This window comes from Myripristis murdjan, chromosome 15 (genome assembly GCF_902150065.1).
Source record: "Myripristis murdjan chromosome 15, fMyrMur1.1, whole genome shotgun sequence".
NCBI classification, from domain to species: domain Eukaryota; kingdom Metazoa; phylum Chordata; class Actinopteri; order Holocentriformes; family Holocentridae; genus Myripristis; species Myripristis murdjan.
In genome coordinates this window covers 26,571,558-26,584,395 of record NC_043994.1, presented here as the reverse complement: position 1 = coordinate 26,584,395, position 12,838 = coordinate 26,571,558, and the positions used below count along the sequence as shown (strand labels likewise).

Sequence of the window (12,838 nt, the reverse complement as noted above, 5' to 3'; positions counted from 1 at the left end):
AGTGGTCCCTGTTATAACTTGTCGCTCATGGCCGCAAGGCCTCCGAGAGGCTGTCTCTGCCTTCAACAAACACATCCTGCAAGGTTATACAACATCTCCAGTCGCTAACCAGTGGCCAGGTGTTAACTGTACTTGACTAACTGTAGGCGGGCCGTTTGGGTTGTCGGACAGGAGAAAGACATGCAGGGATGAGTCAAGGAAAAAGACCATCGCTTGAGGCCCTAATAGTGATACTGTTAAAAGGAGTCTGCAACTGCCTGCATGAAGATAAATGTCTTCCTTTTAAATCCATACCATTTAAAACTAAATCCATACATGATTACATGGCCAATTTCAGGCCATTAAAAGGATAACATGATGATATTTTCTCTTAATGTCTGGTCCAATTAAAACATATACCATTACAGCTTTATTGATATAAGAATTCCCCTGAATATGTTCTACTTTGCCTTATATATTCTTTCCTATATGCTTAACGAGCAGGAGCCACGTCTTACGTCTGTTTTTATTCACAGGTCGAGGAGATCCAGCCCAAATATTCCAAACTCAACTATGTGTTTTTAGCCAAGGTCAGTACAAGTAACTGCTAAGTTATAGATGTAGTTATTTCATAGCTGGATTTGATGATGGGATCCTGCTGGGATCTTATTTCTGCACTATGCCTTGACCATTAACGTTGCTGTTTTCTGTGGACAGTGCTACAGAGACCTCGGGCTGAAGGGTGAGGCTAGGAGGATGTGTGAAGCTGCTTGTTCAATGGGCACCGTCTCCAAAGAGGTAGAGATCACCACGATGCTGTATTTATATCTACGTTTACATGCACAAAATAATCTGGTTTGTGCCCTTATTCTGAAAAAGACAGTATTCCTAATAAGCTGTTAACATGGCTAATGAAAATGAATATTCCACTAATATTCTCGTTGGCATGCAGCCATGCAAACACAACCTCACTTTTTCATTGATTCAACCGCCTTATTGAAAAGATGGGTGTCATAATGTTTAAAAGTAGATGTGCGTCTCCTTCCAAGCAGAAATGTGGGCTTTTCTTTTGTAAGCGCATGTCCAACCTAGCCTTGCAAACTGTTGGCTAGTTGGTTTGTTTACAACACACAGCGCTGACCGTAAACAGGCAGCTGTGTGTCCCAAACTGCACTAAAAAGCCCAATTGAGAAGCACAGTCCGAATGCACTGTGCACATGACCAAATAATGCTCCTAAAACACAGATAATATCGGCATATCCCACATGTCCTAACTGGAAAAAGCTACATTTGGAAAAAAGGACTAATTCAGAATATCCAAATGGAATACAGCTATTTACATGACCTGTGTCAAATTCAGAATATTGTCAGATTTAGAATAATAGTGGAAAATTAGTGCGCATGTAAATGTATGTAATGTATGTAAATGAGTGTTTTACTCTACATCTTATATCTTGTCACCATGCCTTAAGTTTCTGTACAACCTGGTCAAAGCTATCTGGATCATAAACCAGCCTGATTTCATAAGTTGTACTTTTTTCCTTGTTTTTTTTTTCCTCTTGTTGTTTGAGTAAGTCACTAATCAGCACAGACGTCAACAACCATCAACAACTGTAGCGCGGCGAGCTCCTGCAGGGTGGATAGGGTTAATGGAGATGAGGCAGTACACTGCAGAAAAGGGTATATTTATTGTATTGTTCTATTTCAAAGTGTTGCCTCTCTTCTAGGATGAAGAGGCGCAGAAGGAGCTGGACTCTCTTTGCCCATCGCTTGGAATTTGAAGCCAGTGTCCAATAAGCTTTCACTTTCCATGTGCTGGAGAGGAACCATCGTTCTCGACTGGCACGATATCCACTAGGGGCTCTGTGTGTGTGTGTGTGTGTGTGTGCGTTCGAGTGTGTCTATGAATATAGTGTGTGTTGAGAGTCCATCATGTTATTCACTCTGTGAGTGGACGTAGGTGGGCTGTCCATCTCGAGGTTAGCTGGGCACACTGACACGTCATGGCGGTGTGTGTGTTTCCAGATATTTACGCTCGCCACTGAGAGCGATGGGACGCCAGAGTCAGAACCGTCCTACAGCTTGTTGACTGACTATAACTTTGTGTGTAGGCAACTTTTTTTTTTTTTTTCTTTTCGGAGCATACAAGATCATATCTGATCAGTCAAGAGAGTTGTGTGTAGGTATTTGAATCCCTCTCCCAGTGTGCAGCAGCTATCCAAAGTGACATTTTGCTGAAAAGTCTGCTTGCACTGGCGAGGAGTGCAACAGTGCCGTGTCTCGAGGTTTCCTCAGTTTCCTTGACAACAAAGACCTGTCACATTTTGGGAAAGTGATCCACACAGCTTGTTGTTCCTTCCTGCCACGTCCTGTTTTTGTTGTGTCTCCCACTACGCATTCAAGTGGCAATAACAAAAAACTCTTCAAACAATGGTGCACCCAAACAAGGATCTTGGAGAGATGTGACCACTGGACGACCTTTTTCCCCCTTCCCCCTGCCACCATTCATACCGGCGTTGATTCTCACTGGCTACGTTTACATGCACACAACAAACTCATTACTCACCTGATGTCATTATGATGATTATTTAATTAGGCAGCGGGTAAAGGAAGAGTATTCGGTTTTTGTTCAGCTTTAATACTGTGATTATTGAGTGTTTTATTGCCCTACCGTTTGACCCCTTGACCTTTTGAAAAAGCTCTCCATGTGGCTTTATCACTTGATCAGCTCACCACACACAACCTTAATCAAAGAAACATAGATTAAATTTACATAAATCTGCCTTTTCGTAACTATGGTGTTGCATTAAGAGCCGCATCCTGATGTGCATGTAAGTGAAGTCACTGGGAGGCAACCTGGGGGCTCATCCTGTTATTTTATTTCATTTTATTTTACTTTTTTGTATTCATACTTCTCTTTGTGGGGGAAAATAAGCAATGTTTTTATGTGTTTCTAGTAAAAAAAAGATATTAATTGTAGCAGGGGTTCAGTCATCCTCTAGACCAGCCTTCACTTCGGCATGATATCGTGACGCTGGAGTTTCTATTCCACTTCAGCGTCTGCCGCTGAAATGATCGGATCAGACTGATTGGGTTTTAGAATCTAAATGATTATTTTATTTTATATTCAGTTGATTTTGGCCTGTTTTTAATTACTGTTTTATGCATTCCTGATTTTCAACTTGCGGTGGGCACGGTGACGTGTTAAGTCGTTATTCTACTCAATCTTTTAAGTCGAATGAATTAACATGAACATATCCTGTGGAACCTGTTGGCTGGATGAGTTTGTTAAAAAAAAAAAAAAATGTAGGGATTTTAATGGTTTATTTTTAAGGTTGTTTGATAAGATGCCAGGGATTTAGAACGTGAGGTTCATGATAATGTTTTATTTTGTTTTTAAGACTACCTGAATTATTAAAATTACATGAAGAACATGGGTTACATGGATTGTTTGTAGCTTTACAGATTTTTCTATCTCAGCACCGTGAATGTATTTGATTTTTTTTTTTTTTTTTTTTTTTTTTCGGCTAAGGGAATACCGTGTTCCTTAGCCTTATCTTGTAAATTATACACTACATAGAAATTATACTGTATAATGTCATGATCATTGCACTGAATGATAAATGGTACTGGAGTCTGTAATTAAATGTGTGCAGTCCTGATAACTGGTCAGTTTGTTATCTTACATATACGAGTGCATGAGCCTGCTTGCATGCTTGTTGACTTTAATGGTTTCTTGGGTTTTTTGTTTTGTTTTTGTTTTCTTGTTTTTTTAGGTATACTTGCTTGCATCAGTTAATTTTACGAGTACCGCATAATTGAAGACTAACAGGTATTTTTCTTGTACTATAAACCAAATTGGCATTCACCCTAATCCAAATACAACAGAAAAACAACAAGTAGGTTCTTGCATGACTAACAATGATGGTGTAGTTTTGACGCACCCCTTCCCTTTTTTTCCCCCCAGACTGTACGTTTTGTGCCAGGGCTATTGGGAATTTGTCACTGGATCAGATTCAGGCTAACCTCCCTCCAGTCTAGTCATGTTTCAACATTTTTTCTTCGGCAGAGCCACTGTGAAGAAGGACCTGCTGAATGAACACGAGTGTTTGTACAGTCTTGAAAGCAACTGTACCTTTCTTGCACTGATTTTTCACTAGCCTCCCACCCACGTTGATGAAAAGCCTCAGTTGAGACAGCTGCGTAGTTCAGTTATGGCAGTTATTCTTGAATATGATGAAAATATTTGATGTTATATCTCTGTTCAGAATTTGTGTGTCTGTGCAAGCGATTGCATCTAACCTTGAGGTGTCACACACACACATACACTTGCCTTAAATACGACCTGCTTGATTCAGGTTAAGTTCAGAATCATAAGTTATTTTTGCACCATTGCTATCGATTGGACAGTTCATTTTATTCTAAGTGCTACACCAAGTTGAAGGGATTCCACCTGCAGAAAAATGTGTCTGTAATCCTCTTCAAGCTTCTGCACTGATTACCTGAATGTTCATTTGTACAAGCACAGAGGAAAATTTTACCATTCTATGTTTTTTCTTTGTGCCTTGGTCTTGAATATGGCTCGCTTGGCTCTGGCATTGGCCTTGGCCTGGATTCAGCTAGAGCGGCTTTTCTCACCTCGAGTTGCCTTCAGCGTCCAAGAACAACAACAAAAAAAGGTTTTAATCACATGTCTCACAAAGAACAAAGGTTCCAAAAATTTTAGCCATTTTCTCATGTGCAAAAGAGTCCTCAAGGGTCAGATGTCAGCTTTTGAATCCCTTAATTTAGTGTATTATTACCTCTAGTTAATCATGGGCTCAGGAGCATCATTAGATCAGACCAATAGTATCATGTGGAGCAAAGGAAACCTCTCTAAAGGGTACAGTCAGTTTTGAGGCTTTCTCCAGGATAAAGTGAGTAACCATTCATTCGTATCATTCATATTATCCGTTCCTGTAGTATCTGATGTGTTTGAGACGTCAGTATTAAACTTAGGCCTGTGTTGCTAATACAATTAGGCAGAAAAGGCTTTAGGCATTTTTCTCCTCACCGCGGTTGCTCCGTATTTCATTGATGGTGTTTTCTGGGATTCGGCTGGACTTTTTTTTTTTTTTTCATTGTTCCACTGGAGGTTGATGTGAGATTGTGATGCTCCTTCTAAATCTCCACAATTGGGTCGTTTCTCAGAAAATAATCCCCTTTTTACTCTGCTGGTCTACTCTGTTTGGGGTATTCTTGACAGAGGACCTATGCAGTGCTGGATGACTGATCCAAGAGAGCTATACTCAGCCCAGAAGCTGCCAGAGAGAAAGAACTACTGCCTCCTGTGTCCTGACCGGCACTAAGCCAGCTACCTAACAAACCCCAACACTGCTAGAATACAAAAAAGAATAGATTGATGACTTTGACAAACGGCAAGAAAAAAAGAAACTCCTCCTGTGATGCAATTCAAGTCTTGACTCTGCATTTGTATGTTCAGCAATTCCCAAACGCATGCACCTTCGCTAAAACACTGCTAAGCAAGCCACTGGGAGCAGATGTGCAGTTTGAAGAATGTGCAGGCCCGTCCCTCTCAGGTGTCCATGCACGAGCCATTTTCTTCACATAGTTTATTTTGCAGTGTTGTAGTGAAAGTACGCTTGTTTGGGACGAACTGAAGATACAAATGGAGAGCCGAGACTTGGATGACACGACTCAAAGAGTTTGGAAATTTGAAACATACATTGTCATATCCTTCAGCTCATGTGGCTCATATATGGCTGGTTCCCTCTCCACAGTCCCATCTACATTCTTCCTGAATGCCTGGCTTGGGCATTCATTCTTGGCTAGGTATTAACTCATATCTTATATATGTTACACAAAACAGCAGGACCCAGACATGAGACTATTTTGCTCCCACAATAATGAAAGATTAATGTTTGTATTTTATCTTCAATCTGCATGCTTAGCACTAAATTCAGGATAGAGGCTTTTGCTAAAATCAAGAGAGATTCAGACTAATCTTGTTAATACACTTTTGACAGGTGTAAGCTGTGATGATATCGCCTCGCGAGCCCGACAAAACCTCACCAGCTGATCGTGCAAGATGTTGTATTGTTCGAAAAGCGAAGTCATAACTGCTTCTACCTGTCACGAATGTCCCCTAAAGCCATATGAGGTACATGCCTCATGCCTCACTATATGTAGATATGACATATGATTTCCCCCCTCATCAAACCTATGTGACCATTTCAGGCTTAATCGAGGATATAATTGTTTTTTGTCTGTTTAATTTCCTGGTGAATCTTGTCTATAATCACACTCTATGTTTGTGTGTTAGGAGTAGTTTCTACCGCACGCTGTTTCCTGTTATCCAAGAAGGAAAACAAAGAAAAACAAGCTTTGTTTGTGTTGTGCTGGAGCCACAACCCCTCCAGGCTGATATTGTCAGGAGTCATGCTCAAAGTCATTATCCCTCTGAACTGTGTATATCAAACACAACAGTGTCAGTTTCTCTGTACCTCTTGCTCATTTGTTTCATATAATCCATCGACTCCTTCACCAAGGAGGTGCAAATGCAACATTTGACTTCCTACTTTTCCTACTGATTCATAAAAATGATCCTTGGAGTGGTGCCACACATCCACTGGTAGTATTTAGTCTTCAGATTTCACGTTGCACTTGATGAAGGGGAGACGGAAAGAGAAAGCACAGAGAGTGCCATATCAGTAATCATCTGCACTACTTTTATCTGCATTTGTCACGCACTCCAAGTTGTCTGGCTGGCTGGCTGCAAGCCTCTCGCTGATCAAGTACAGGATGTTCTGGGAGGGCGAGATAAAACGCTGCGCAGGGAAAGGGCTCTCCCAAACACTTCCCTTTTGTTCCCACCTGACCTGGCAAGGTGCCTAGACGACAGTGCATTTTGTCTCAAGTCCACATTGACAGAAAATAAAAAGTTTTTCACTCAAAAATCTGCTTCATCAGCCTTAAATGTAGAGTCACTAGCATGTGAGATCTTTTGAGCCCCAGTTGCAGCAACAAGTCCGCAACTTTTTTATTTTCATCCTGACTTTCTTTACTTTAATTTTCTACCTTGAATCTGTTTAAGAGTAAATTGTGTCAATGAAACACAAAATATTAATCATTGTTACTGTTTATTTAGTATTACAGTTATATCATTTATAAACCACTTTGTATTATCCTCGAGCAAGAAGATTAAAGAAATAATCTGGAGAGCAACATCACAGCTGCAATAATGTATAGCAAAAAGCTTAAGTACTGGTACAGTGAATTGTGAAAAACGTTTTGCCCTGTTCGTTTAATTTGTATCCTCTGACAAAAGGTACATATGAGGTGTTTTTAGATTTTACTGGACCACCATTGTGGCAATTATGTTAAAATTGTCAGTTTCACAAATTAGAGGCAAACCATAAACATGTCAAGAGAGTGACAAAATTTTGGTGGCCTGGACCTTCAGTCAGTCGTTATCGAACATATATCGTTTTGGATGCATTGTGCACAGTTTGGCTATGCACAATGCGTCATATGGTTTCTCATTTTAACAAGGAAACATATGATAGGCCCATTATTATTTTTCCTAAAGCTGGAGCCTGACCAGAACTGAAGCTTTACTTTCAAATATCACATAGATGAGCATCGCAGAAATTTTCATAGACAGTGACTTCTACAATCAGTGTTTGATGTTAAAAAGTCAATAACAGCATAATAACATGGCAGTACTATCACTTTACAAGGACTTATCCCCATGAAGTCATTCTGAATAGTGTCTGAGTATTGTCAAAGTCACCGTTTACGTCTTCTTCAGCTCTTTTTTTATGCTTACTTACATCATTATGACATTATGAAATAATTTCTCAAGGCTCCAGCACTGGGGAACATTGTAAATGTTCACTAAAACAATTATGCTACTCTTAGGCCACATAAATAACATATTTAAGGTCTTAAATTTTCACAGTTTCCCCCTTTAATCTGTCCCGATATTAACGTTTAGTTAATGACGCCTGTAATTCAGGGGAGTAACCCAAACAACATTAATTTAACTTGGTTTGGCAGGAGGCCAACAAACAGCCAAATTCAAGGCCTTGCAGTCAGTGCGTTTGTCTCATATGTGTCTTTAGAGCAGAGGAGGCAAATTAGATGAAGACATGAAGAGGGAATTATTTGTTAACTGGCATCTTCAAAACAGGGCCTAAATGACCGGGTGTAGGTTTTTTTTTTTTTTTTTTTCATAAAGCAGCATCCTGTGATATTCAAACAGTAACGCAGTGGAACATTAGAAAAACCAACATGAATAACAAAAATAAGGAATACGTGACTATAATAACTGATCTAATATAGACCTAATATTAGTATGTTCATACAGATACATGCATTGTACAGCAGTTCACAGACACAAGCAACACTTGCAAACAACACTTGCAGCAGGTCAGAATTGATGTTTGGTGTACCCTTAATGCTCCATAGTCTCGTCCTTTGGAACAAAATCTAGTTGGGGGTTTGACAAGATGTTACAGGACATTCAAAAGCACTCTAGGTAGAATATTTGGCATTTTTTAGACATTATTCCTGAGTGACTATGCGTTTACACGTATATTAGGACAAAATTTTGTACTTAAAATGTAATTTTAGTGGACATTAGGGTGTTAAGGACTGGAACACTGCATGGTCGTGATTTTTACCTTTACTCTTGTAAATGGCTTATCACTGCCATTTACAACTCCTGTTTTTTTTTTTTTTTTTTTTTTTTCATGACTTTAACATTTTAAGTTTAGTTGAAGGATTAAATTCTCCCTATGTGGAATTACTTAACCATCCAAACTTATAGAATCCTTTTTAAAACTTGAAAAATGCACGGTTGTCAAGCCCAAACTCATTTTGAAAGGTTAACATTTTGTAGATAAAAGGAGTTTTTTTTGTTTGTTTTTTGTTTTTTGTTTTCGCAGTGTCGATCTGTAATTCAAAGCATGACAACATTGTGATACCTAAACTACCTACACAAACTCGAATGATCACGCTTTCGAAATCAACTCGCAGATTCTTTCATGTTGATTTCTTGTGGCAATTCTGCTGTAATGTCAGCGCTGTGTTACACTATCTTTTAATTAAGACTATAATTTGGCATGGTGCTGGTAACAAACCACAATGAGGTCCGGTTAAGCCTGATCTCAAGTGGTATGCAGCTGTCTGCGGTCCTTCACCTTACCGAGAACCAAAACATGCCAGCATTATTATGTTATACAATAACACTACAGCATTGTTCGGTCTAGGATACCATTTTTGTCCATTATCTCTAACTCAATCACTTGGATCAAATAAAGTCTTAAAAATGAATGAATTGGATGAAGGTACTAATTCTTGGCATGTCAGATTGCCTTTGCTGCTCCATGGTGTGTGAGGGGATAAGGGCCAAGAAAGAAGAAGTGTGCAAAAATAAGCCATGTTTTTCATGTAGACACCACAGTGAAATAGATGCCACCATCTGTTTCCATCTGTCACCTACGAACACCTAATACTTAAAAAAAAAAAAAGTCAGCAATCACTGATCACAAGTCATTGATCAATACTTTTCCTCAGATCAAGGTCATGTTAATATAAAAATAATGTTTGTAAAAAGTAAGAATTTTGCCTGAGTTTTCAGCTTATAAATATGTTTTTCAGAACTGTTAATATGATACCTGGTGGCACATGGTGATGAGCAACAGTTCATCAGTCTCTTCAGTGTTTTGTCCTTCAATCTTCATTTTTTAATTGTTATAATTATGATTTCAGCATCCATTTTTTTTTTTGTCAGTCTGAAGTCGGCTCGCCCTTAACTTCTTGGGTCTCTCCACTGAGAGTCTGTCTGCTGATCTCTTCCAGCAAAGCCATATTGTCTCGTAGACCCACTGATATATAGTACGGGTGGGGTTTGAGAGTCAGACCGTACTCATAGTCCATTGTGGGCTTCTTGGTCGGGTCTGAGGTGATATGACACTGGTGAGCGATCAGAGAGGTGAAGAGGAACAGCTGCATCTTGGACAGATCCTCGCCGATGCACCGCCGCTTCCCCAGGGAGAAGATGAGCACGCTGCTAGTCAAGTCCTTGTTCAGGGCTCCATCCTCATCCAGGAAACGCTCGGGGTCAAAGGTCTCCGGCTGCATCCAAATCGCCGGGTCATGGTTGATGGACCACTGGTTGACAAAGACCACTGAGTTCTTTGGTATGAAGTAGCCCATGAGGGAGGTGTCCGCGGTGGTGCTGTGGGGGATGGTGAGCGGCACGAAGGAGGTGTAGCGCATGATCTCGTAGATGAACGCCATGACATAAGGCAGCTGCGTCTGGTCCTCGATGGTGGGAAGCCGACTGCGGTCCACCACCTTGTCCACCTCCTGCTGGAGACGCACCTGCATCTCAGGAAACCTGCATTCAAGTCGATTTTAGGTGAAAACTCGGTGACTGAGGTTACACACATAGTGACAGCAAGCAATAACTAAGAAACCAATCTGTCTATAAAGCCTGAAAAAAAGACATTTGGAACAAAAGAAACCAAAGGTGTAACATGCAGTTGGAGTTTCACTTTGCAGAGCATGGTGATGAGGCATTTTCCAGACTCTCTTTTCAAAAAAGCCCCTCATAAATAAGGTTATCATTACCACTATTTGCTGCAGGACAGGGTGTTGCTCCAGCCTGCTGTGCACAGCATTGGGCACTGATAGGGCTTGAACTATCGATGCCCCCCAGTCAGCAAATATTAGAAAATGAACTCATGGGAAATTTGCTATATGCTGTCAAAACTTGTGTGCTTATAAATGCTGTGTAGGCACTTAATTCACTTTCACTGGTGTGCAGTCTCAGAGCTTCGTGTCATGTTGCCAATAGCAGCCTGTGTGCCTCAGCTCCCCAGTAGGACTGGTATTACATAACATGAAAGCTACTTAAGTTCATTGCCTCTCTGCAGGATATAGACCAACTCTTTAATTGTCTACATTTGTATATTTAGAAGACAAGAATTTGAATATAGTCCCTGGAAAATCACAGAAAATCTTTTTTTACCTCACAAGTATCAGGATGATCCATTGCAGTGCGGTTGACAGAGTGTCTTGGCTTGCTCCAAATATATCCCCAACAATGGGGGACACGTAGTCCTTCCCGCTTGTCACCCCAGCAGCAGTTTCTCTTAGTTGGTCCAGTGCCAGTATAAAAGCATCTGTCATGTCCCTGATGGTGCTTGACTGCACTGTTTTTCTGTGTTCAACGACTTTATCTCGGATGAACGTGCTAAACTCCAGGTTGAGCTGTTTAAAGTTGTCAAAAATAGTTCTGATGGGGTTGGGGAAGTACTGGAGCCAGGGCATCACGTCCACCACACTCCCTGCGCCCACTGTTTTGGTGAACTGGTCGTTCCTCCCCACCACCTGCCTAAACTCCTCGTCCTCATAGGTGTACCTCTTGCCAAAGCACACCGCGCTCATTATGTTAGCCGTGGACACCACCATGTAGGTCATGGGTTGGAAATATTGGTGTTGCTCCGTTTTCTCCACAAAAAGTCGGAGGAGCTCCTTGAACTCGCACACGACGTGGTTTTCAAAGGTTTTTTTGGTGTGCTCGTTCCCGGTGGAGAACATCCGGACGGTGGAGTGGACCACTTTGCGGTGCACCTTCCACCAGTCGCTGATGGTGCCAAAAGCGATGCTGTTACCGTTGGAGATGTACTGGAAGGAGGTGAAGTCCGGTCTGCCGGCAAATTCAGCTCCCTGCTTAACCAACGCCTGCTTGATGGAGGCACCGTTCAGCACCACCACTGTCCGACAGCCCAATTTAATCTGGAAAACGTTTCCATATTTCTTCGCCATGCGCGCAAAATAAACGTGCGGGCTTTTCCCCATTTGCGCAGCGTTTCCAATCAGCGGCCAGGCGACCGGTCCGGGCGGGCAGTGGATCATCCCCTGCCGGAGCCACCGCCACAGGTGAAGGGAGACCAACAGAGTCACAGATGCCAGTAACAGACTCCTTGGAGATGTCTGTTTAATCCCCTCCAGTATAATATCCATGGTGGGCATCCTACAGTGGAAGTCGAAATTAAAACGCACAGGTTACGCCAGGTTTAATAGGCTACATCATATTTCAGAACAGACCTGTGCATTAAGAGGTGACCAGGTACCTGGATGTCAGTCCTTGGTTCCTCGATCAGTCAGCCTTATCCAAACTGTCTCTATTTTCTGTTTGTATTTTGGATTGTGTTTTTTTTTTCTACCTCTCAGCCCACTTTGTTTCTGTGTTTGTCCATCACTCTACATGTCTAGACTACATTTTTTAACTGAAGAGTCCAAAATTTCTTTAAAAAAGTCCACTTCTTACAATAAATCCTGGTAGATATAGTCTATATTTTGCCAATGATAAGCAAAATTTGCTTGAAATAAAACCCATCCACAAGTGGCCAGCCTCCTGCGCATCACTGGCTGTGCCGGAGCGCACCGAGCTCCATGCTGTCTCTGCTCCGCCCGCCCGGGATGTGAAGCCCCTGAGCGCCAAGTCAAGTCACTTATCCTGCAGCAGGGCAGCAGCAGCATCACGGCGCGTCGGCGTCTGTGTCTCGGTTTGTTACAGTGGGTGGGTTAGCTGGAAAGGGTGTCACCCCCCTCCCACCCCACCCACCTCTCTCTCTCTCTCTTTCTCTCTCTCTCTCTCTCTCTCTCTCTCTCTCTCTCTCTCTCTCTCTCTCTCTCTCTCTCTCTTTCTCTCTCGGTGCAGTCGCCGATACTCAGCGTGTAAATTGAGCGTCGATTGCTTAGAATAAACATAGAATAAACAACGGAGGCGCGTCTCAATTAGTCCTATAATAGTGCAATAACAGCCTTATTGTCACAGCGAATA

At 41.6% G+C, this 12,838-nt stretch overlaps 2 protein-coding genes across 4 annotated transcripts in view; one reads left to right on the top strand and one right to left on the bottom strand.

The window, feature by feature from the left end:
* The window catches only part of rmdn2 (regulator of microtubule dynamics 2), a 35,642-nt gene extending 32,001 nt beyond the window's left edge, over positions 1-3,641 (top strand). For 2 of the 3 annotated variants that reach the window (XM_030070527.1, XM_030070528.1), the window contains exons 10-12: positions 516-569; positions 697-777; positions 1,707-3,641. In XM_030070527.1, the coding sequence (XP_029926387.1) occupies positions 516-569; positions 697-777; positions 1,707-1,760 (189 nt within the window). In that variant the 3' untranslated portion in view covers positions 1,761-3,641. The remainder of the gene's footprint in view (positions 1-515; positions 570-696; positions 778-1,706) is intronic. The other variant, XM_030070529.1, reaches the window with a different exon arrangement.
* A 5,071-nt stretch (positions 3,642-8,712) lies between these two features.
* cyp1b1 (cytochrome P450, family 1, subfamily B, polypeptide 1) lies at positions 8,713-12,546 on the bottom strand. Its single transcript, XM_030070833.1, has 3 exons — positions 12,126-12,546; positions 11,018-12,025; positions 8,713-10,384 (listed from the first exon to the last, which is right to left on the bottom strand). The coding sequence occupies exons 2-3, from the start codon at positions 12,022-12,024 to the stop codon at positions 9,772-9,774; spliced, it is 1,620 nt and encodes a 539-aa protein (XP_029926693.1). The 5' UTR covers position 12,025; positions 12,126-12,546; the 3' UTR covers positions 8,713-9,771.
* Positions 12,547-12,838: the final 292 nt, after the last annotated feature.